Genomic DNA, 25,468 nt, shown 5'->3' on the forward strand with positions numbered 1-25,468 from the left:
GGGCGCTGCACGGCTTCCGGTCCGGGTGCTTGCGAGGCGCCGCTCCGCTGCTCCGAGTTCGCCCGTCGGGCCTCGGTCTTCTCCCTGGGAAATCCTGCGAGGTGCTTTACTCCGCCGCCGCCTCCCGCTGGCGTAGTCCACCCCTTCCTGGCTGCCTCCCTCCTTTCTCCGTTTCTCATATGAGTGAGCGGGGCGGGAGGGTGCAAACTGAAAAGAAATAAGTATTGTTGAATGATCAGCGGACCGCTGCGAAGACAGGAATTTGGAAATCTCCTTGCAAATAGTTTATTAAGGAAGCACCTTTCCCCTAACTTCTTTCTTTTAAACCTTCTGAAATATATATATATTTTTTTTTCTTCCGCGCTCTTAACGGCCCAGAGTTTTGTCTGTTCGTCTTTTCCTGCTTTTCCTTTCAAGGGTCTTTCCTTATTAAGTGTAAAACAATGAAAATAATTGACAGGAGTATCTTTTTTACTTCTTTTGATGAATGAATAATATGAAGAACGAAGGTTAAAAGCACAAAAGTTCAAATTAACAACACTATTTTAAGAAATTAAAATTACAGAGTAGGACCTGAATCACCTTGATAATATTAATTCTGGCTTTTTGGAAATGTTCGATCATTATACTTTTTAAGACACTTGACATTAAATTAGACTTTAAAAGTATTTTTAAATTATTTATTTTAAAATAGCAATGCATACTTATAGTATAAAATTCAAACAGGTTAAACAAGAAAAAAGTGATAAAGTTGAAAGTAAGCCATCCTTCATGTCTCCAGCAGATAATTCTTTCGAGAAAATCAATCAGCTCTACCACTGGTTTCTTAATATGCTTCCTGAAAACCACCACTAGCGTATATGCAGAAAAGCTTGCTTTTTTATTAAATAACTGCACAATTGTACACCTGCTTTTTTCACCTCACAATATTCTTTAGATGGACATATAGAACTGCCTCATTGATTCTGAAAACTATGTAGTATTTCATTTTATGATAGCATACTTTCTTTGCCTGTCCTCTACAGAAAGGTAAAGATGCTTCTAATATTTTGTTATTCTAAACACTGTTACCACAAAATACTTACACTGTTGTCATTTTGATTATGCCCAGGTATTACAACTCTTAGAACTAGAACTGCTGAGTCAAAGGATATTTGCATTTTTATTTTGATAGATATTGATTTTTCTCTTCACAAGAGGCTGTACCAATTTTACTCCAACTGCAGTTATGTGGGGTTTTTTCCTGTCTTCATTAACACAGCATATTATCAAAGTTTCTGATCCTTGCCAATCTAAGTGAAAATTTACTGTTGTTTTGGTTTGCATTTCTTTCATTGTTAGTGATACTGAATATTTTGTGTTTTCTTTCTGTGAAATGGCTGTTCATATCTTTAATCCACTTTTCTGTTGGGATTTTGTTGGTTTTATTCTAGAAGCTCTTTATGCGTAAACAAATAGCTATTTGTTTGAAATATAAAACACATATACTTTTTCTAAGACTTCTTTTGGTTTTGTTAATGAGAGGTTCATTTTTGGTGGTGGGGGAGGGAGGCTGCTGCTTTTATTTTTAAGGAGTCAAGTGTTTCGGTTTGGGAATATATTTTAAAAGGCTTCTCTACTAAAACAATCTTCTTTTAAACTCTTTTTGTTGTATTAGTAGGGATTAAGTTTTTCTGTGTTTATATAGGTTGATATTTTATGTTTAAATCTTCAATTCATCTAAGACTTAGTTTGATGAAGGGATCCTACTGTATTTCACTGGATTGCAGAGAGAAGCCGTTGATAGTGGAAGTGGTGACCTGACCTGGCTGATTGCTCTGAGAATCATCCCAAACTCCCCATAGAGTTCTTCCACATATTTCCCCAGCACCTGGCATGTATCCAAACAAAATGAGTGCTTGATAAGAGCTTAGTGAACTAAGGAAAGGGAATTTCTGGGTATGAGAAATCATCATTTTAGCTCTTGTACTGATGTGTACTGTTAAAGGGATGAGGTGCCACTAACAGGTTTCTCCTGGACGTAGCCTGACAGTCATAGAATTCCAGATGCAGAACCCAAAACAATATTCACTTAATGGATAAATGGTTAGCTCCTATTACTGACAGGTATCCTAGATGTGGCCAGGGAGACAATAAACTAGCCAGTCAATCAGAGAAGTTCTCTGATTCAAAATGGAGCAGTGTACCCCTAATAGCAAATGACGTAAGGAGAATCCAGTAGAGAATGACCCAAGGGGAATGCGAGGCCAGGGGTGAAGGACAGTGGCTATCAAATCCTCTTGAATTAATGAGCATGTGGGCAGAGAAACTGAAAGGAGGGGTTAAGTAAGACTCAGGAATTGAGGGAGTTGTCAGTCATACCTAGATTGACATGAGTGTTCTTAAGCAATAATAAAGTTTTAAAAATTAATTTGTCATCCTAAAAATAAGTTATTTTTTACCATTAAAGTCAAACTTATTTTCTGCCCTTGGACTTACATTCTGCCATGGCATTACTCTGAACTGTTGAAAATCTAGTCACTATTTCTTGCAATAGTTTTCAAAAAAAAAAAAAAATGCACAAAGAAACCTTAGGGGAAAAGGGAAACAAACAAAACAACACCCCAGTAGAAAGGTTTGGAGCTATCATTACCTCATTCACAGAAAGAAAATCTCTGCTTTTTTCCGTTCTTATCTTCCAGATTAAGATTAGGTTTTAAAGTAATTTGAAACCTACAAAGTATGTTTGCTCATTCTGTGTACATGGAAGTGACAGGCCACTTTTAGGAGCATATAAGTGAATTGGGTTTTATTCCATTTTGACATATAGACAATTGCCTGAGTATTGGGATTTGGATAGGGAATCCCTTTAATATATGCAGCACTTTGGGGGATATGGTGGTTGTATGAAGAATGAGTGAGTCCATAAGAACTTCCCAGTTACTGAGCTATATTATAGTTTGTCAGAATTGTCAGGATGGTCATGCTCCAAATTAGGAAAAGAGCATACTCTGTTACCATTCTTGGTGCCAGAATCAAAGTTAATCCACACTTCTAACATCTTGATTAGTTGTATTTCTTTTTCTTCCTATGGCCTCAAGAGGATACTTATTCCAACCAAAATTTGGATGGGGAGTTATAGATTTATTTTTGTAGAATAGTCCCTGATGTTTCAACTAAAGAAGATAAATTTATCTTTGAGCTATTTTATTCCCTACAAACCAAGACTGCATTCCATATAAATCAGAGTCAGTTTATAGTCTTAGTGCTCTTTGAGCCTATTTCAGTAGTGAAGAATATGAATTACTGAACATTTCTTCTGAAGTGCTATCAGTTTTCTATGAATTGTAATAAAAGAACTATTAATTTTAGAGCTTATTAAAATTTGTTAGCAGAGATGAAAGTTAGCAGAACTACATACTTTAGAGAAAGGATTACAGAGATTTTGGATCCTTATGTGACACAGAGCTTAGCTATTTGGCCTCCCACTGCTTGGCACATAGTAGAACATGTATTGATTGAATTAAATTCATTCACATTTAATAACTTCATTCCTTGATGTAAAAATAACATGAATCAAGGGGATTCGTTAAGAGATTGCAGATAAGGGAAGTTACAGTTTGGAAATATCATCAGATACTAAATCAGGATTATCTTCTGGGTAAGATATAGAAACCAGTAATAACTTGGAGAATCCACCACTTCTAAAATAAAGTTTTTGTCCTGCAGTGTCTTTGGGAAAACATGGCCGACATTGGTCTGGTTGCTAATCATGCTAGTTATGTGATCTTGGACTAGTCTGTTTCTTCATTTGTAATGAGGATAATAATAGCTCCTCTGCAAGTTTGTAGTGACATTAAATGGCATAATGTTTACAAAGTGACGGACTCATGATGTTCAGCAAATGTAATTGTTCTGATCTAATACTATGTCCTTACATTGGAAACTTGCAAAAATAATTAAAAATGCAAAGTCTGTTTGTTTCAGTCTATTTCAAAGTTTAAAAGACAGTATATTCTGTTCCCATTTTTCAGTTGTAGAGAAGTGATTAACCAAACAAGAGGTTATTTAGTAATTGAAGTGTCAGAAATTGAAAAGGCATAAAAATATGTGTGTGCGTATATATGTGTATGTATATATATATATATATATATATATGAAAAAAGGAAGACAAAATTCAGCTCTACCAATCTTCAAATTGTTGGAGTCCTCCCTGACCTCAAAGAAAAAGTTTTTAGCCAAAAGAATTGTCCAGCATCTACTGATTTATAATGATTTTTATCAAGTTGAATTTTTTATAATGATCTTGATTTCCAGAGGATATAGTAACTCAGAATTCTATGTACGTTACAGTGAAAAAAGACACAGGAGAAAATATAAATTCATAGTGTTTATTGTTAAGTATATTAACAAGTTCTGCCATGGACTGAATTAGAACTTTTGAAAATGATTTTATCACATTCTTCATGAATAGACCATGATCTAGATCAAACAAGTCTCAAAGCTTTTAGGACCCTCCCTATAAGCTGTTTTAGAATAGAACTTGGATTTCATGACTTGCCAAAACACAGATGGCCTTTGGACTCCCAGGACCCTGTTCTTGTACTAAGTTGCCCTCCTGTTATTTGGTAATGAAATTTTCATTTCATTTCTAACTAAAGGAAGCTTTTGTATTTTGTGAAAGAGTTTATTTTAATATGTTTCTTCCTTCACGGTCTCTAGATGGATTTTAAAATCGAACATACTTGGGATGGTTTTCCAGTGAAGCATGAGCCGGCATTTGTCAGGCTGAATCCAGGTGAGGGAGGGGTGATGGTGGAAGTCAGTGCCCCATTTTTCAACGATCCTCCAGCCCCACTTGGAGAACCAGGAAAGCCTTTCAATGGACTGTGGGATTACGAAGGTAAGTGGAAGTACTGTATTTTATTACAAACATAAATCTCTTTATAATAGCCTCTCACAGAACTATTATTTTATCTTGCTGCTAGCAAGGGAGTGCAGTGCTCTGAGTGGCTGACTGTGCAGTGTCTGCTGTTTCCTACGCATCTCTCATTCTGACTCTTTCTCTATTACCTGTGTGACTTCAGCTATATAACTAGAACAGTGAAAAATGGCAATTACAAATCCATATTTTTAGATTGCTGCCATATTTCCTATTCTGAGAGGAGTTGAGAAATTGCTATTTTGCCTTTATCTTCAAATTATCACTGAAGCTTTATAAACCTTTATAGAAGTTTTGGGGTGTTTTACTTATTGTAGAAACAATGTCAACCCCAACATGAAATTTAATTTTTACTTCATACTGGCAAGTAATCTCACATATCAAATTAAGGCTAAAAAACATGTCACAAAAATACATGATTTTAGGTTTATTCTGTGATATCCTGTGCTTCATTGGTTTTAGTCAACTTTTTTGGCACTGTAACTAAAAGACCTGACAGGAACATTATAGAGAAGGAAAAGTTGATTTGGTCCCCGGTTTCAAGGTATCAGTTCATAGACAGCCAGCTCCATTGCTCTGGACCTGAACATCATGGTGGAATGGTGTGGAGGAGGAAAACAGCTCAGGACATGACAATTAGGAAGCAGAGAGAGCTCTGCTCAGCAGGGAAAAATATAAATCGAAAAGGCATGCCCCCAGTGACCCATCTCTTCCAGCCACATCTGCCTACAGTTACCACCCAGTTAATCCATGAAGTGGATTAATCCACTGATTAAGGCTGTAATAACCCAGTCATTTCACCTCTGAAAATTCTTGTATTGTCTAACACACAAGGGGATACCTTATATCAAAACCATAATATCTTCCTAATCAAGTTACTGGATTAATCTTTCTGAAATGCTTAATGATGCCATTCTGCAGATCGTAAGTCATTATAAATATTTCTAGGATAAATTTCAAACCATTCCTGTAAGCTTTCTGTACACTCATGAATTGGGCCTTCATGTTCAACCAAAAGCTCTTAACTTCTGAAAGGTTAATGGTCTTATCATCCAAACATATTCTCACCCACATATGGTCTCATTCTGCTCTCTCTGCCTCTAGTGCACGTAGTTCCAGGTGTAATTTAGATTCCATTTCTTCAGAGATGTTTTAATGAATCTTCTAGTTAATACTAACATCTTTCTCTCACCTTTTGTATAGCATGCCTTTGTCAGTGTTAGTTTGTCATATTTTAAGCATTTACCTTCTTTTATTGATACAAAATTTGTATACTAGGTTTCTCATAGTAAACACACCAATATGACTTCTCTTTAGATACTTATAGGCACCAAACTCAACAGATCCTCATCTTAGCTTATCTACTTTTCTCATAAACCTATTTCTTTCCCTAATTGCCCAATCTCAATCAATGAAACTAACAATAACTCAAATCATCAAATATGAAAATTGTAAGATCTTTCCAAGATATTCCTCTCTCACGTATCCATACTTGGATTTATTCACTAAGGCCTATCAGTTTCTCTAATTCAGTGCCTCCTTTTCATCCCTATCATCCTTGCTGTGGATTAGGCCTTTCTCATCTTCTATCTTTGGTTAGGGTATAGCTCTCTAGTCCTTTTCCCCTTCACTCAGAAGCAGAGTGATCTGTCTAAAATGAAAATTTAAACTCATCCATCAGCTAAAACCTTTTTGTGCTCCCTATCCTCTCAAGATAAATTTTATCCTTCTTAATATGATCTCTGTGCCAGGTTTTCCTTGACCCAGCCCTTATTCTTTCTGTAGCATTACCAGTTTTTACTACATTTTGCCAAGTAAGACTGAATTGTTTGTAGTTCTTTAAATCCCAATTTTTCCTAATTGTGTGCCTTTGAGTCTATGGCCCTGTCCCACAGAATGCTGTTTTCACCATTCTTCACCCATTTCCAACTCAGTTTACAAGATGCAGTTTAGCTAGCATCATCTCTAGTAATTCTTTGCTAAATCAATCTTCCCCACCTCAGCTAATAGTCTATTTTCCTCTTTCCTATAACAACATATATGCTCCTCTATTTTTAAATTTTTTAAAATTTTCCAACTCAGTGTCAGACTGTATTGTGAACTAATCAAGGTACTTGTAGAATCTGATATTGTGTTTAGTACAGAGAAGCCACAAAAGTGTTTGAAAGGTGATGATGGATAATAGAAACAAGAAAGCGTCTGTTGGCAAGGGGAAGGCAATGGTTTGCTTTAAGGAATCGTCTCACACAGGTGTAGACATTGGCAAGTCCAATATCTGCAGGGCAGGGGCTTAGCGACCCAGGGAAGAGGTGATTTTGCAGTTCAAATTTGAAGGCTCTCTCAGAGAGAGCAGTTGGTCTTTTTTCTTCTATTAAGACTTTCAGCTGGTTGAATGAGGCCTACCCACACTGTAAGGATGATCTGTTTTATTAAAAGTCTGATGATCTAAATGCTAATCTTACAGAATACTATCAAGGAACATCTGGAATAATGTGTGACCTAATACCTGGGTACTGTGGATTAGTTGATAAATAAAAGTAACCACCATAGTAAACATTTTCTTTTCTTTTCTTTCTTTCTTTCTTTCTTTTTTTTTTTTTTTGTGCTTGGGATTGAACCCAGGGCAGGGCTTGTAGCGTGGTAAGGCAATCACCATACCACTGAACTATATCCCCAGTCCTCACGGTAGACATTTTAATTTGTTTAAGTAAAAGATTTAGAGAGGGATAATTCAATTCTCAGAATTATTAATGGAACTGTATCTTAGCTATTGTATTGTAAAAATAACATGAACCATTAGAAACAATTTAAATGTCTACTGATAAAGGATTAGATAAATTAATTATAATATTCTGTAGAAAAATAATGTGGTCATTAAAAGAATATATTCATATGCTGGAAAGATTTTTATGAAAACAAGTTCTAGGCAAATATGATTTTATTTTTATTTTTTAAAAATCTAAAAAGGTAAAATAGTTTTTAGAAAGACTAAAAAAGCCTGGTAGGTTTAAGACTAAAGGGGTAAAAAACACTTTGGCTTTTTACTTCATATGTGTTTGTATTGTCTTAATTATTTACAGGAAATATGTAGTATTTTCATAAGTAAATAATTTAAAAAAATATGCCAGGTGCGGTGACATATGCCTGTGATCCCAGTGGCTTTGGAGGCTGAGCAAGTCAAAGCCACCCTCAGCAAAAGTGAGGGGCTAAGCAACTCAGTGAGACCCTGTCTCTAAATAAAATACAAAAAATAGGGCTGGGTATGTGGCTCCATGGTTGAATGCCCCTGAGTTCAATCCCGTTATCCCCCCCCCCCAAAAAAAAAAACAAAAAACACATACCTAGGAAATTCCAGAAGATTATAGTAATAATTTTTTAAAATCACTGACCCATATTCCACAATCACAGATAAAGAGTCTTTACATTTTTGTGCACATTTTGCAGACCTCTAGCCATAGGCACTCGTGCACATTTTAACTGCATGTACGTGCGACAGATGCTCTGCAGCTTACCTGTCAAATATCATGGATAGATTCCCATGCTGTTTTAGTCAGCTTTTTCACTGCTGGGTTTAAAAGACCTGACCAGGACAATTGTAGAGGAGGAAAAATTTATTTGAAAGATCATGGTTTTAGAGGTCTCAGTCCTTAGAAACTGGCTCCATTCCTTGGGGCTTGAAGTGAAGGAGGACATCTTGGAGGAAGAGTGTGGTGGAGGGAAGCAGCTCACATGAGGATCAGAAAGCAGAGAGACTCCCCTAACTAGATACAAAATATATACCCCAAAGGCATGCCCCCAGGGACACACCTCCTCCAGCCACACACTACCTACCTATAGTCATCACTAAATTAATCCCACCAGGAAATTAATCTATTTATTGGATTAAGACTCTCATAACTCAATCATTTCTCCTCTGAACCTCTTGTATCGTCTCACACTTGAGCTTTTAAGGGGTACCTAATGTCTAACCTATAACACATGCCAACAAATATTTAACTGTATCTTTGATTGTAATGGTTCCATTGTATTCCATTGCATAGCATACATAAATTTCATGATTCATTTATCAGCTCTTCTGTATGATAAGAGATTTATTTAGAAAAATAGGAGCTAATCCTACGTAAGAGGAGATAATAATTGTCATCATTTTTATTTTTCAAGTAATACTTTGATGTATAAAGCTGTACTTAACATCTTTTGCTAGTTGTCTGATTATTTCCTTAGGATAAATTCCTAAAAAGAGATAACTGCAACAAAGTCTATGTGACAATGTTGACTTCTCTATGACCTCACCAACAGTAGGTTTAATAAATCTTTTAAATTTATGGCAATATGATATGGAAAAGAATTGATGATGATTTATTTCCTATGTATTTCTTCTTGCAGGCAGTGTCTATTTAACCCCTCTTCTTATTGAGGATAGTATAATAATTTTTAAAAATGTAATTAATTTTGTTCTAAAGGTATACAAAAGTATTGTTGAAGCAAAATTAATTTCTTCAATATGTCTTATCTCTGTTTTCAAAAGTCATGGAAGTATTTTTCTTGAATGATGTAACTGAACAGTATTTAGAAGTTGAGCTTTGTCCGTAAGTATAAAATATTTTTTCTTAATCATTACTACATAATTTGAACACATTATTTTAAAATTATAAATCATATGGTTATAGTAGAGCTCACTGATTCTAGCTATTAGAGACAATGCTAACTTGCATTTCTTTTATTGTCAAATACAAAGCTTATATTCAGAATATATATTTAAAATACATATTTCAAAGTGTTTGAATATATCATATCAATGTAACTTTTAATTCACTAATATTGTTAATTTTTGTGATCAATTTAAAGAAAATTTTTTTTTTCAAAATAAAAAATTATAAAACAAAAACTCATTCCCTCATAGTTTACTCTATACATTTGTTTTATTATATATCAAACACTCTAAATAAAGGGAGGCATGTAGATATAATGAATGTAACTCACGAAAATGTTTCTTTTAGGGGACTTTAAAATAAATATATTAAATTTTAATTTCATATATTGTATAATTGTATATTTATGTATTCCTTTCTTTATTCATCATTCTTTTTTCTAGTATGTACTATGACAATTTTTTATTCAGTGACATAGATTTTCCTAGACTCACAGAAAATATTAACGTTGGAGTGTCTTTGTTGAAGTTTATTTCCCAGGGAAATTTCTTTACCTTGTTTACAAACTGTATTTTTTTTTTATTCTTATATAGATGTGAAAAAGTAAGGTATGTTCACTTGCCATAAATTATAAATCTAAATTATAGCAAATTTTAAATTAGTAAAGTATTTAATGAACAAAATAGTCCTACGTATTGCTATTATTAATTTCAAATGCCATTTAGACGCCTCCCAGTATCAGTATCCAGTAGTTTTTATTCCTTAGTGGACTGTTCAGAGAGCTGCAAACAATTCTTCTAAATGAGGCTTTAGATATCTTTTTGAATTTTCTCTCCTCTTGATTTTTTACTAACTCTAGTGTGGTAAATTTTTTTAAAAAGAAGTACAATTATATGTCTCTGTGTGTCATCTCTTTATTAACACGACAAAATCTTTATTGGAAAATATGTTGAAGTCTTGTAAACTGTCATGGAAGGTAAGGTAATGTCAACTACTGTGTGATTGTTCTCACTCTGTACACGGAAAAGCTAAGGCACTTATCATTTGTCTATAAAGTAAAGAAATTGGAGCTGCCAGAACTCTCAAGTTCAATCCTTAGTTTTAATTTTATTAGATGATAATATTAGTTTATTTTGATAAAGTGATGACATAACACTGTAGTCTAATCAGATTTTTTTTTGTTAAGAAACAACACAGTGGACATTGCCTATAAAATTAATAAATTTTAAAAATTAAAATCCTTAGAATAGTTTGGTTTTATATACAACAGGAAAGCTAATCAAGAGTCATGGTTTTGCCTCAGGCAACCAATTCCTATAATGGTTCATTAACTTCTAAGAAAATAACATGAAGAGTATCATTGTTTTCATTTGTAAGAAATTTTACACCTCATAGGATATTCCTTAGGCTGCATAAAAACAATAAAAATAATCAGAGAATTTTAAATACTTAAATTTAAGTATTCTGGTAGAATACTTAACTGAAGACAGGCATTGTGGTGCACAACAGTAATCCCAGTGACTGCAGAGACTGAGGCAGGAGGATCCTGAGTTCAAAGCCAGCCTCAGCAAATTAGCAAGGCCCTAAGCAACTTAGTGAGACCCTGACTCAAACAATAAAAAGGGCTAGGGACGTGGCTCAGTGGTAAAGTGCCCCTGAGTTTAATCCTTAATACCAAAAAAAGCGGGGGGATACTTAACTGAAGAAGCTCTTCCCTCACAGTATCACAAAAGACAATTCGATAGTCTTCCAGAAACAATAAATTTGCTCCATGTAAATATGTGAAATCTTTTGATTCTTACTGACCTGCTAATCCCCATTATGCATTCTCATTAGAGTTTCCTTTTGAGGATATATTGGGTTATTTTTGAAAGTGACGTTGCTGTCTGAACTACAGGTAGATGCTGGAAGAAGCACAGGGCACATAGGTCAAGTGTAGTTGTATGAGAAAAATGAGACAGATTAAAATCTTTAGTGGGTTGGCTAGTGATTTAAATTAGTAAATTTAGTCGGTCTGTGATTTGCATTTTCTATCTTCCTAATGAGCATCAAAGTAGTTTTTTTGCAGAAATAACCTTTAGTAAAGTTGTTACATTTAGACTTAGAAATTGGTCCCAGTTCCCCTTAGGGCACTTCAGTTTTTGAAACTTATCTTATTATAAACCCCACAAAATGTGATATCCTTTACTCCTTTTTCATACTTTGTGTCATCAAACCAAATGAAATATTTTATATTATTTCTTATTAAAATATATAAAAAGCCATCTTAGAATGTGAAACTGCATTTCACAGAAGTTGTCTGGAAATGGAAACTCAAAGATATCATTTCTAAGTAGCTGAACAAACTGGCTCTCCCTGTAATGATGTAATATTTGTATTGCTTCTTTTATTTATTTACAAATTTATTTATAAGCACACATATTCCAGAAATGAAAGATGATTAGGAAAAGAATATTCATTTCATGTGATGTAAAGGCTTTCTTTTTCTGCATATTCTGTGTTTGGTCCCCTCATCTTGGATATCATTACCAATAAAACTTTTTCATTAAAATAATTAAAAAATAAAATTTGTTTCTTTCAAACACTTATGAGGAACCTTAATTTTGACAGCCATGGGCAGCATTTAGTGCTTCTACTCTCTGGAAGAAGAAATGTGTGGAAAGTAAGTTAATAAAATTATGAAACACAATCTTTAAGTGTGCAAGCAGTATGTGTGTGTTTAAGGTACAAGTCTGAATTTAACTTTTGTGTATCACATATTATTTCCATAGCAAGAACTTACTTTATCTTTCAAAGTGTCCAGAGGTGAGACAAAATGGGAAGGCAGAGCTTATCTTCCTTGGAGCTATTTTCCACCAAATGTGACAAAATTTAACGCATTTGCAATTCATGGATCAAAGGAAAAAAGAAGTTATGAAGCCCTTTATCCCGTACCTCAGCATGAACTGCAGCAAGGACAGAAACCTGACTTGTAAGTAGACCATCAATGTAGACATGTTACAACTATAGAGATTTTGGAGAATTAATTCTTGGTAGAGCATTAGTAACACTTTTTGGTCAACAAAGATGATGTGTACCAGCTCCTAGTGGGTCATGAATTCCGTGATGGTCTCAGTAGGTGCATTACAGGTTGCCTTTGGGCTGATAGTCTCTCTGCTGTAAGTGCAGCCCTTAGTTTTCTCTAGCACTATGAGAAAAATTTTGTTTAGCAAGTGTTGCATCAACTGCTATAGAAATATGGCTTCAAATTCATTTATGAGCCCTTTTAGAGCTACAGGGCCAGAGGAATTAGGGTTCCTCTTGTGAACAAAGGACTAGTGAATCCTTTTTGTTCTGCAAAAGAATCTGTACTTCAGTTATCTCTGTAGTTCATCCTGGATGGCTGCAAGGACTACCCCCTTTGGGGAGGATGGCCAGATACTGTCCTTGGGGCAAACTGATTTCTGCTCTCTGTTGCCTCTGAGGGTGTACAGTGTGGTCAAGAGAGTCTGCGGGGAAGAGCTGATCAGAGACATCCCAGTGAGCATGATACCAGGGTAGACTGATATGCCCTTGGGATGTACAACACTGTCCTGACTCTCCCTATTCATCACCTTCCTGCTGGCATGCTCCTGATTCACTCTACCTTGCCTTCATCTTTTTTTTTTTTAATTTAACAATCCTAATTGGCTTCATTTTTTATTTTAAAATCAGGTAACACTTCATTCCATAAAACAGAATCAGTTTTCCTATGAGCCAAGCACTCATCAAAAATAATTTGATGAGGTAACATCAGATTATTTATTTTTCTTACACAAAATAAGGACAAGGGAACTTCACTGTTTCACCAGTTGAGAATGGCTGTTCTCCCTCCAATCCAGATTTCTCTTGGAGGACCAGATGTGTCAGCTTGGTTTGATTCACTCCATGTTGTTGTCTGCCACACACCACCCCCCCGTCCCCCGAATATTGTCTCTGTTGAAAAACTGGCTTCACAAATAATGTGGCAGCAGGAAAATTTCAGAATCCAAAGCTTAAAAATAAGTCTTGGCAGTGTGGGGTTATTTTCTGTCTCTGGGGGGGGATCATCCGGTGTCCGAGGCCTGGGGACAGAGGCAAAGTACCCAGCCACCCATCTAGGAGATGTCACTCTCAGTAGCGTCTGGTGTCCTGACCTGTGCTCACCCAGGATGATGGTGGGTAAGGAGCAGCAGGTCACAGGGGCCCCCTGACCCTCTAGGAGACAGAGCTCTCCCTGGGCAGACCCCAGGGCTGAGGGTCAGCAGCCAGGGGAGAATCAACGACTGTCCCCGCCTGTGGTCCCTGAGGTCCTGGGGCAGGGATGCAGGAGGCAGCCCATGTCACAAGACGTCCCTGTCCCTAGCCAGGCCGGGCGCCTGGCTAAGCAAGGAGAAAGACCGTGTCCCTCCTCAGGGCCTGGCCCCTACGCCTGGTCTCACTTCCTCCCCGGCACTGCCTGGAAGGGGAGGAAGTGACACCCAGGGGAAGGCCGGGAAGTGAGGCCACCATCATCAAGTTCAGGGTACAACAGCTCAGTCTGCCGCCAACAGGCTCCACACTCTGCTTCTCTTCATGGACCACGTCCCTTCTGAGAGTCACACCGTGTCCTTTATAGGCACAAGGCCCCAGAAGTTCCAGAGACACGTCCATGTTTAGGCCCCCGGATCTGGAAGTGCCTTAGGCGCACATCCATGTTTAGGCCCCCGAATACAGAAGTTCCAAAGGTGCACGTCCATGTTTAGGCACCCGGATCCGGATGTGCCTCAGGCGCGCGTCCACGTTTAGGCCCCTAGATCCGGAAGTGCCACAGACATCCATGTTTAGGCCCCCGGATCCGGAAGCGCCTCATGTGCACGTCCATGTTTAGGCTCTAGGACCGGAAGTTCCTCGGGCGTCCATGTTTAGGCACCCGGATCCAGAAGTTCCTCAGGTGCACGTCCATGTTTAGGCTCTAGGACCGGAAGTTCCTCAGTCCTCCATGTTTAGGCCGTAGCATCCGGAAGTTCCTCAGGTGCACGTCCATGTTTAGGCCCCCGGATCTGGAAGTTCCAAAGGTGTCCATATTTAGGCCCCCGGATCCAGAAGTTCCTCAGACACCATGTTTAGGCCTTAGCATCCGGAAGTTCCTCAGGTGCACGTCCATGTTTAAGCTCTAGGATTGCCTTCTTCTTTTATAGATTATTCTACCTGGCTCACTTTTGCCACTTACCTTTGCTTTTTTTCCAGTCCTGATCATTCCTACCTAGCCTCTTTCTCTTTTTCTCTCATCCTTCACTATTGTTTCTTTAACTACTTACTCTGGGATCATTGATTTTATTCTAAAACTGGTCCATCCTGGCCAGGTGGGCATAAAGGGATGGAAATCCAGGTGCAGCTGACTCTGGGCCTACATACCAAGGTGGCACATCACTCTGGCTCTTCACTAGCAAATACCTCCCTATGTTTGGTTCTTCTGGAAAGAAAAGAGAAAGATGAGCACTCTCACACGTTGGCCTCATTAGCTTCGGCAAAGAAGGGAATTAATCTGTCCTTCAACATGGAGTTGAAACTTTTTATTGCTTATATGACTGATATAAATTATATCCAAGTTTGCATTTCAGAACATATACAAGAGTATTTTATGATTCGTTTAAAGCTAGATGAAATGAGTTAGATTTTTGAGGGCTGATTTTTATTTCTCCCTTTGACTCTGAGGGAGATATTTGTAGAATTGAAAGGAGAGTGCTTTGAAAAATAGGTGAATGCATTGAGAGCTGAATGTTTGATAGCTAGAATGAGAAAATTGTACATATAGAACATATATTACCTTGCATATTTCTTAAAATAGAATGTTGTCCTATCACAGATGTGACAAAATAAATAGCTTTTCAGGACTAATTTTTCACAAATGCATAATTCATTTCAACTCCCACCTTTTCTTTGCTTTTAGCCATCGTCTAGAATATTTCAAGCCTTTCACTTTTAACACACTGTTTGGAAAAGAATGGAGACAACCAGAATCAGACCTGTGGCTAATAGAGAAACCTGACGTACAGGCGTACAATAAATAATTATATCAGTCATTGTTCCTCTATACCTTTTAAGGTAAACCAATAAGTACAGTCTCTTTCAGACACCATGGACGCTTTTCAACAAAAAATATTTTCATAGTCGTCACCATAAATGTAGTATCTCTGTGGAAGATTGTGTATGATTAACAAAATAGAGAGTTTATAGATGATTTTATCTTTAGTTAAAATGTTTCTCAGAGTCATTTAGTCCAGTCATTCTACCTTCTGCCCTGTATCACCGTCACCCCAAAATCCCTATTCTGTCAACCAAAATCATTATTTCTCTCCCCATTTCTTTATATTTTAGCCAGCCTAAGACTAAGAAATCTTAACTGCAAATTTTTAAGCTCCAAGTAATATAGAGTATTTTTTTCCATGAATCTACTATCCATTCTTGAAGTTAGTAGAAAACATTGTCCTGGTTCAGTTGAACAAGAAGTCTACATCTGTTAAGATGTCACTAAGATACACGAGTTATGTAAACAGCTGTTTTTTTCTGACTTGAGACTGTTTATGACTGTTCAGAAAGAAATGAAGTGGTCTTATATTCAGGCAGTGGACTCTACTTTCATTTACAAATAAATGACTTTTTTGCGTATAAAGGGTTTATTTAAAATTTTTTAAGGATAAGATAGAGTTATATCATAATTATAAAAATTACTTACAGAATTAACAGATTCATATTGACATTTTTTAGTACCATTAAACAAGATGTTAAAATGTATTTATTTTATTTTCAAAGTGGCAAATAATTCTATTACAGAATCTTAAAATTTTGTGTTGTAATGTTTCACAGTTCAAGGCTTCTAGTAACTTATCTGTGAGCATCTTCACCAAACTTAGTCCTTCTCAGCATTCTTAACTCAAAGACCAGCAGCTTTCCAAAAATGAAGCTTTGTTACTCGTGGAGACCCCTGGTTACCTACCCAACAGTGTACTGTCTCCTCTTCTTTACCAACAGAAATAGAGTATACTCTACTTAGAGACTACTTTTTTTTACAAAACTGAGACAAGAAGCATGTTTGCCCCTGGCATCCAGGAAGCAAAGAGAAAAGAAGGAGCCAGGGTCCCAGTATCCTCTTTAAGGGCATGTCCACAATGATGTAACTTCCTTCCACTAGGCTCCACCTCCTAAAAGTTCTGTCACCTCCCAATGGTGTCACAGTTGGGGACCAAGCCTTCAATGAGTCATTAAAAATAAAAAAGAATTTTTTTTATCCATTCATCTGTTGAAGGGCACCTAGGTTAATTCCATAGTTTAGTTATTGTGAGTTGAGATGCTATAAACATTGATGTGGCTGCATCACTGTAGTTTGCTGATTTTAAAAGTCCTTTAGGTATTCATATAGAGGAGTGGGATCGCTGGGTCAAATGGTGACTCCATTCCAAGTTTTCTGAGGAATCTTCATACTGGTTGTATGGAGATTCCATAATGGTTGTGCCAGTTTGCATTCCTACAGGCAATGTATGAGTGTACCTTTCCCCCCACATCCTTGCCAACATTTACTATTGTGTTCTTGATAATTGCCATTCTGACTAGGGTGAGATGAAATCATGGAGTAGTTTTAATTTGCATTTCTCTAATTGCTAAAGATGTTGAACATTTTTTCATGTACTTGTTGATCAATTGTATTTCTTCTTCTTTGAAGTGTCTGTTCAGTTCCTTAGCCCATTTATTGATTGGGTTATTGGGTTTTTTTTTTTTTAGTGTTACATTTTTTTAGTTCATTATATATCCTGGAGATTACTGCCCTGTCTGAGGTGCATGTGGCAAAGATTTCCTCCCATTCTGTAGGCTTTCTTTTCATATCTCAATTGTTTCCTTTGCAGAGAAGCAGCTTTTTAGTTTGAGGCCATTCCATTTATTGACTCTTGATTTTACTTCTTGCACTTTAGGAGTCTTGTGAAGGAAGTCAGCTCCTAAGCTGACATGGTGAAGAATTGGGCCTGTTTTTTCTTCTGTAAGGCACAGGATCTCTGTTCTAGTGCCTAAGTCTTTGATCCACTTAGAGTTGAGTTTTCTGCAGGGTGAAAATAGGGGTTTAATTTCATTCTGTCACGTGTGGCTTTCCAATTTTTCCAGCACCATTTGTTGAATAGGCTATCTTTTCTCCAGTAAATGTTTTGTACCATTGGCCTATGTGTCAGTTTTGGTGGCAATACTATGCCGTTTTTGTTACTATAGCTCTGTAATATAGTTTAAGGTCTATTGTTGTGATTCCTCCTGCTTCACTCTTCTTGCTAAGGATTACTTTGGCTATTCTGGGTCTCTTATTTTTGAAAATGAATTTCATGATTGTTTTTATTCTGATTCTATGAAGAATGTCATTAGGATTTTAATAGGAATTGCATTGAATCTGTATAATGCTTTTGGTAGTATGGCCATTTTGACAATATTAATTCTGCCTATCCAGGGGCATGGTAGGTATTACCATCTTCTCAGGTCTTATTTAATTTCTTTCTTTAGTGTTCTATAGTTTTCATTGTAGAGGTCTTTGCAGGTAAATGGATGGAGCTGGAGGATATCATGCTAAGCAAAATAAGCCAATTCCCAAAAACCAAAGGCCAAATGTTTTCTCTGATATGCAGATGCTAATTTACAATAGGTGGGGATGAAGAATAGAGGTACTTTGAACTAGGCAGAGGGAAGTGAAGGGAGGGGAGTGGATATGGGGATAGGAAGAACAGTAAAATGAACTAGACATTATTATTCTATGTACATATATAAACATATGACTGGTGGGATTCTACATCGTGTACAGTCAGAAGCATGAGAAATTATACTCCATCTCTGTATGATTTATCAAAGTGCATTCTACTGTCATGTATAACTAATAAGAACAAATAAAAATAAATAAAGAAGTCCTGATACATGTAACAACCTAAATGAAGCTCAAAAGTTTTATAGAACAAAATAACCCAGAATAACATACTATATAATTTTTATTGTTAAGATCAATTATAGTAAAACTAGCATATGGTGATTAATATTAGAATGGTGATTCCTGTGGGTGAGAGCAGGAATTCAGTTTGCCTGGAAGAGGAGTACAAGGGAATGATCTGGTATGATTGTGGTGTTTTACATAATTTTGTCAGCATATGGCTGCATAAATTTGTTAGCATTTCTTAGATGTATATTTAAATTTGTGATGTTTATTTAAAATATGCCTTAATAAAATAAAATAAGCTGGAAATTAAATAGTTAACATTAAGTTTATTTGAGTTTATATTCATCCATTGAACAGTTACTGGTGCTAGTTAAATATGGTTCAGCAATTCCTTCTTTTCATTTATTAAATATGTTCTCTATCTGCAAAGAGAACTGGTGTGACATAAATGCTGACTTTTCCAAAAGGAATCTTTAAGTGTCTTTGTGACCACCTATCCTGGTGGCAGTGTTAGGCATCTTAGATGAATTCAGAAAATGATTTTAAAATCGATAATAGCAACTAAGGTGTTTGATATAGTAACTGTCTGCCAGTTTCGGATAGAAAAGGTCTATTTAAAATAATGTCAGTTGATTAATTTATAAATCACTGGAAATCATTTTATAAAGAATATAAAGCTATTGAAATGAAAAAAATAAGACAGTATCCTGATTTTAGAAGTGAATCCATCACTTTGAATCATAGCTTCAGATATTAAGCATAACTACTTTATATTTGGAAAAATAAAGCACAAATACAGATAGTCATACCCATACAAAGTATTGAATTTGAATATTATGGTTTGTGAGGTTTCTGAAGCTATTCACCTATTTCTTTTATCTAAGATGTTTTTAAAACATATGGATAAGAAATATTTTTCTTTTTCCAATACCAAGCAAGCAAAAAATATATATAAATATTTTCTTTTGTAAGGAACACTACATTCAACCACAGAATTTTGGAAAGTTTGTCCATTAGTCAGAAACAAATAATGTACTGTATAGAAACTCGATATTTGAAAATGGGTGTTAGTAATAGCTGTTTCAAATTTGTTTTTCAATTTCAGGACCATGAAAGAATAATCATTCCTTTGTTTAAAATATGCACAAACGCATTTCCTTGCACTATTCTGAAATGTTCTCGGCAGCAGAAGCAGTCTCTCTTGTCACCACCTGAATAGATTACACAGTGTGTATTTATTCAGGTGCTTTCTTGTGCTTTTCCCCAACTCCAATAAAGTATAAGTCACAGTCCAGAGAGAAATATGCCTTTTTATTTTTAGTTTCAAACTACTTTTTTTAAACATTGTAATATTTTTGCCACAGAAAACCATTTGATCATTCCTCCTCCTCTTCTGCCCCTTCTCCTCTTTCTCTCCCCCTCCTCCTACTAGTACTCCAACTCCCCCCCCCCCTCCTCCTTTGAATGTTAGGCTTTGTGGGAACAGAGGATAATGAATAAACTTAATCTGATATTCAAAAAGGAAAAGTAGCAGTAACTGGGTGGAGCAGTTGCAGTGAGCCCCCAGGACTTTGACTCACACCTTGAAGCCCAAGGATTGTCCCTTCTTTCCCATCTGAGTTCCCACAGTGTTTTACACGTTGCTCTACAGCACTTACCTGCCACGCATTGGAAAGCTCTTCCCGTCTTCTCAGCCTTTTCCTCCAGAAACCAATTGCACACTGTGAACGGACAGGCAGCTGCCTGGGCTGCCCAGTGCATCCCCTGCTTCCTGCCCCCAGGGCCTCTCTACTACATGGACCTCCTGCTGGAGTCCACTTGGCTATTCTCACACATGAGCTGCTCATGGCATACAAAAGAGCTTGCACCACAGGGCAACTCCTGACCAAGGATGAGAACGGACACATTCTTCTCTTTTTCCTTCGTCTGATTGACAACACTGAGGTCCCTTCCCACATCTAAAAGCACACCTTGCATTGTCTTTCCCTCATTTTTATCATTTCCCATTTTCTCTTCCCAGCCTCCCTCCTGTTTGGAATTACTTAGCCAAAATCAACATCTGTGCAAGCCATTGTCCCTGGTTTGTTTTATGGAGAATCCAGGCTAAGTTGATTGATACCTAAACTGACTCTCGAAAGCAGCCCATCAAGGTGGGAATCTGGGATGGTAGTACCCAGTGTACTTGGTGGGAAGGTCTCCATTTCTGGTGGTAATGAGCCTGGTGGGGTCACATGGCAGTTACTGAGACTCCTGTTGGGTAGAAGACTGGCTCGAGGTGCAGGCGAGGTGCCCATTGAGGTGAAACATGAGCGTCTGTGACAGGTAGCACTTGGCATAGAGGCAGTAGGAAGAGTAAGGACTGTGGAGTTGCCTGACTTCTGAAAAAGGCTTTAGAAGCCTCGAAAAAAAAAAGGCGCCAACGACAAGCTGCTGGCCCACTGTGAGAGCTGCATGGCGGCATTCAAAGGAACCCTGGTTTCCAGCAGCTGCAGGGCAGGCTATGGGACACTGCTCTCCAGGTTTAATGGTAAAAGTAGCTACGATCGCTTAACCTTGGCAGGTTTCCTGTGTTGAAGTGGGGGCTTTATAAGCCTGAGACCTGGGATGGGATGTTTGTGTGAATGAGCCTGTTATAACGTATCTTGGATCCCAGACACTTGTGTGCTCTCTGCAGTAGCAGAGAAGCTCCATTAACTCTTTTTATTATTATTGTTATTATTTTTTGGAGGTGATTACCCTCAAACTTGATGGCGAGGGCCCTATTGATAGGTCATATATTGTTGTGAATTATCAAGTTATACTAAGATGTACCTAGAAGCACCACAAAAGTAACCTGAGGCAGGTTTTGCATAAATAATGCTCTTCTCTTCAAATATGGCTTCAACTCTCTCATTTCCTCAATTTGAATTCCCTGAATTATGGAAAAGCCTTTGTTAGCAGATCTGGGAGCCTACTTAATCCTTCACTTATATACTCTAGAGAATTATCCTTAAGGACAAATATTTAAGAATTCCTGACGGATGGTTTCACTGGTTAGTTATGGGCAAAATCTGAAGTTGGGAGGCAAAGAAGTCTGGAAAAGAGACCTGTGGATGAACTTAAGGCAATGAGCAGAAATCACAGGTATTAATGTAATGTCTTACATTAATTCCTACTAAAGAAAATCCACTATAGAGGAGGCCCTCAACCAGGTAGACAAAGTGACTTAACCACTGTCCTTGGCTACCATAAGTTTGCACAGTTATCCATGAACAAAATAACTATGGTGACTGGGCTAGAATCTGTGAACAGGCCCAATAGTATATATTCCTGATTGCTGTGCTAGTTAGTGCTATATGCTCAAATTCATGATAGCCCAGACTAATACTGAGACATTGATATGATACTGACCCTTGAGGACACTTGTGAGGCGCTTGGTTGCACATTGATTTTATCAGGCTTTTATTTGAGGAAGACATCAATTCATCTGCTCTGTGTCAACACCTACACCACACTTGGATTTTCTTTCCATGCCTACAATGCCTTTGCCAACACCACCAAGTCAAAGCTTAGAGACTGCTGAGCTACTGGTGTGGGATCCTATATAACTTCGCCTCAGACCAACTGGCCTGTTGATGGCAGGTAAGAAAATAGGTGTATAAGAAGATCCACACATCTTACTATATTTGTGTCACCTGGAAACAGCTAACCCGATAGAGTGATGAAATGGCTTATTAAAGGCTAAGTACACACTTAAGGAAGTTCCCTGTAAAGGGGGCCACTGAGCCAAATATCCGGGAACCAGGAAATTGGTACTCCTCTACCTCACTCACAGTGACGCAGCCATTGGTTCTTCTGGATTGAAAGTAGGGTGGGAAGTAGCCCGCTACAGGACCCAGGAAATGTTCCACTGGATCAGAAACTATGAAAACCGCCTAGTCACAGTGACTCTTTGTGTCAACAACTCAGTAGGCAAATAGAGCCATGATATTGGGGGAGATTGCTGATGCTGTCTAGCATGAAGAACTAGAGTTATAGCTATTAATGTTGGCAGGATAGAATGTGCCCTTCGTAGGGGCTTTATTAGGGCATATCTGTGCCTCAGGATCAAGTCATAACATTAAATAGACAACTATAGCAACCAAAGCCAGACAAGGTAAAGCAACCAATGACTCTGACCCTGACCATGACGGTCTAGGTTTTACCTCTCCAAAAACTGGGACCCACTGAAGAGCTTGCAGTAGAACTTGTGGTAGGAAAGAGAGATGGTAAGTATCAGTGATAACCCTAAGAGCTACTTCCACTACATTCATTGCATTGAGTCTTGAATGCAGGCTAGCCACCACCTTGAAAATTGTGACAGACTGGACTCAGTATGGAAGCTGTGTGGCTCTGAATGCTGCACAGAGTGGATTATACTGGATACACCTCCTGTGTTCCACCTCATGTCCATCAGGCCATTTTTAAGTCCAGCAATTTCACATTCCCTCTCTTTTACCAAGTATCTCTTGTTTTCTCTCTCAGTGTTTTTCTGACACCCCCTGCCATATGGAACACCTGCAGAAATATTATAATCTATTTTGACAGGTTAAACCTGGAAGTTTGAGGAATTAATATTCTTGGGCACCGGGAACAGGGATCAGTGAATAAATACCCCCCTCTTCTACCCTTTGGGCAGATCATTCTGAGGTATGTTCCATACATTTCCCCATTAGTGCCTAGTGAACAGAGCTTTAGTTGTCTGCAGCAGTGACTTGCTTTAATTGTACAACCTTAGATGCCATATTTAATTTCTTTGAGGTTCAAATTCATATCTCTTAGAATCTCATTTCAAAATTAGTGAATTGCACATAGATTAGGGTATTTTTTTTTTTTTTTGCTTATAAAAAAACAACCCTGAAAGAATCCAACTTAAGTTTCTTTCAAGTCCAAGAGGTAGCATTTGCATTTGATAGGAATATGTTTGCCTTATGAATCTTTTAATTAAGATCAATCTCATATATAATGAATTATACATACATGCACACATGTGTGTGTATATATATATATATACACACACACACACACACACATATAATTTTGTTAACTCATCTTTTTTGTGCTCTACCCATTTTCTGATCACTTCTTGTCCTAATTCTACTTGGAAAGAGCAGAACTTATAAAATCGACTATCAAAACCATTTATTTTCACCAACTATCATTTATCATATAAGGAATAGTAAAAGGAGTTCCCCCAGGCTAGGATAAGAGATGCATGAGGCATATAGGAAACCAGAAGTCATGAATCTATGAGAAGTGAGGAAGCCAGGCACAGTGGTGCATGCTGTAATCCCAGCGACTCGGGAGCCTGAGGCAGGAGGATGGCAAGTTCAAACCCAGCCTCATCAACTTAGCGAGGCCCTAAACAATTCAGTGAGACCCTGTCTCTAATGAAATATAAACAAGGGCTGGAGATGTGGAAGTGGCTTGGTGGTAAGCTCCCCTGAGTTTAATCCCTGGTATCAAAATAAATAAATAAATAAATAAATAAATAACATGAAGAGTGTCTGTACAAATTTTATTTTATGATCTTGTGATAAACATCCAGTAATAAAAATTCTCTATGTAATGGGATCCAATCTAATAATAAAATGGAGAAAGGAAATATTGTGAAATGACGTTTCACTTAACCATTTGTTTGAATAATAATAAAGTAATATATAGTTATATCCTTGGCTCTTAAGAGAATTTTATTTCTGTTCACTTTTACTTTGTCTTCTTGGGAAGAGCTACAGGAGGTGGAAGATTTAGCGCAGGCTAATTTCCGCTGGCGCCCCATCCCCAGGAGGTCTGTTAAGGAGTGGTGCACTGGGAAGCCATGTTGGTGGCAGTGCCCAGAAGCATCAAATGACCAGAGTAGGTCTCTGAAGAGAAAGCTTTGATGAGATAGAAAACCAAGCTATGAATCAGTTTGAGCACTCCAAGAAGTAACGGTTGGTAGATATGAATGTATATTTTTGAATGAGATTTGAAAAAAATTCTTTTTGAAAGAATATTACAGATAGTATGCTTTGGCATATACTGCAGAAACATCAAGTACCCTGCATTCCCAGGACAGTTCTGAGTTTTCTTCTAACTACCTAACGTTGTGCAAGTTGCCTCATGAAAATATGAAATACTTAAATATTTTAATATTATTTATACATATTATACATGTTGTTTATGTTAATAACCTTACATTTAATTTTGACTGCCACCTCAAAGAGAGTCAGATAGCCTTGGAATGCTTATTTTTAGTTTAAGAAACTAAGACCTATAGAGATTGTGTCTTGCCTAAAATCACACAACTGAGGAGCAGCAGATTTGAACCCAGAGCCTTTGATTCTCAAGAGGAGGCCCTGGACTACTGGAAGCCCTGGACTATGGCTCTCTGAATCATAATGACTCTTCTACAAGATAACACCACTGGACCAGGAAGCCTTCCCCACCCCAACCCCAGTTCTCTAAACAGAAAACTACATGGGAGAAGAGAGAGGTTCATGATCCCTTCACTTGCTCATGGGACACGGGGTGAGCAAGGCACCCTTGTTACAATGCATGGGCTGAGGCAGACCTGTTTGTTCCAGGCCTCCTGGAGGGTCTCTGTTGCAGCCACATGTACGTGGAAATGATGCCCGCGGAGGCGATGCCCGCAGCAGATGTACTTTGGTGTCTGATCTGAATGTGGCTCTCTTAGGATTCGCCCTGCTAGGACAGGAATCCTTTTGTGGTCCTGTGTTAGAGAGGAGGGAGTCCAGGCTTCATCCATACTAAATGCTTTTACTTGATTTTTGTTTTTTTCAAAGATCAAAAGACAAGCATCAGATGACTTGGAAACTTGAGCAACCAAAAATGTCACCTGAGGGGCCTAGCAGGAACATCTTTAGGTCTTTGGGAGGCCTGCCCTAAGAAGGGAATGCTGTTCTTCTGGGAGAGTTCGTGGAAGAACGAGTTGTTATA

At 37.5% G+C, this 25,468-nt stretch overlaps 1 protein-coding gene across 5 annotated transcripts in view; it reads left to right on the forward strand.

Moving 5' to 3' along the window:
• The window catches only part of CUNH4orf33 (chromosome unknown C4orf33 homolog), a 46,743-nt gene that overhangs the window by 2,398 nt on the left and 18,877 nt on the right, over positions 1 to 25,468 (forward strand). For 2 of the 5 annotated variants that reach the window (XM_048812061.1, XM_048812060.1), the window contains exons 2-6: positions 4,702 to 4,882; positions 9,450 to 9,510; positions 12,184 to 12,235; positions 12,345 to 12,544; positions 15,503 to 16,225. In XM_048812061.1, the coding sequence (XP_048668018.1) occupies positions 4,702 to 4,882; positions 9,450 to 9,510; positions 12,184 to 12,235; positions 12,345 to 12,544; positions 15,503 to 15,623 (615 nt within the window). In that variant the 3' untranslated portion in view covers positions 15,624 to 16,225. Of the gene's footprint in view, positions 1 to 6; positions 102 to 4,701; positions 4,883 to 9,449; positions 9,511 to 12,183; positions 12,236 to 12,344; positions 12,545 to 15,502; positions 16,226 to 19,616; positions 24,512 to 25,468 lie in introns of those variants that run through there. The other 3 variants (XM_048812062.1, XM_015479036.2, XR_007350837.1) reach the window with 3 other exon arrangements.

The sequence above is a fragment of the Marmota marmota genome, unplaced genomic scaffold (genome assembly GCF_001458135.2).
Source record: "Marmota marmota marmota unplaced genomic scaffold, marMar, whole genome shotgun sequence".
Classification (NCBI taxonomy): Eukaryota; Metazoa; Chordata; class Mammalia; order Rodentia; family Sciuridae; genus Marmota; species Marmota marmota.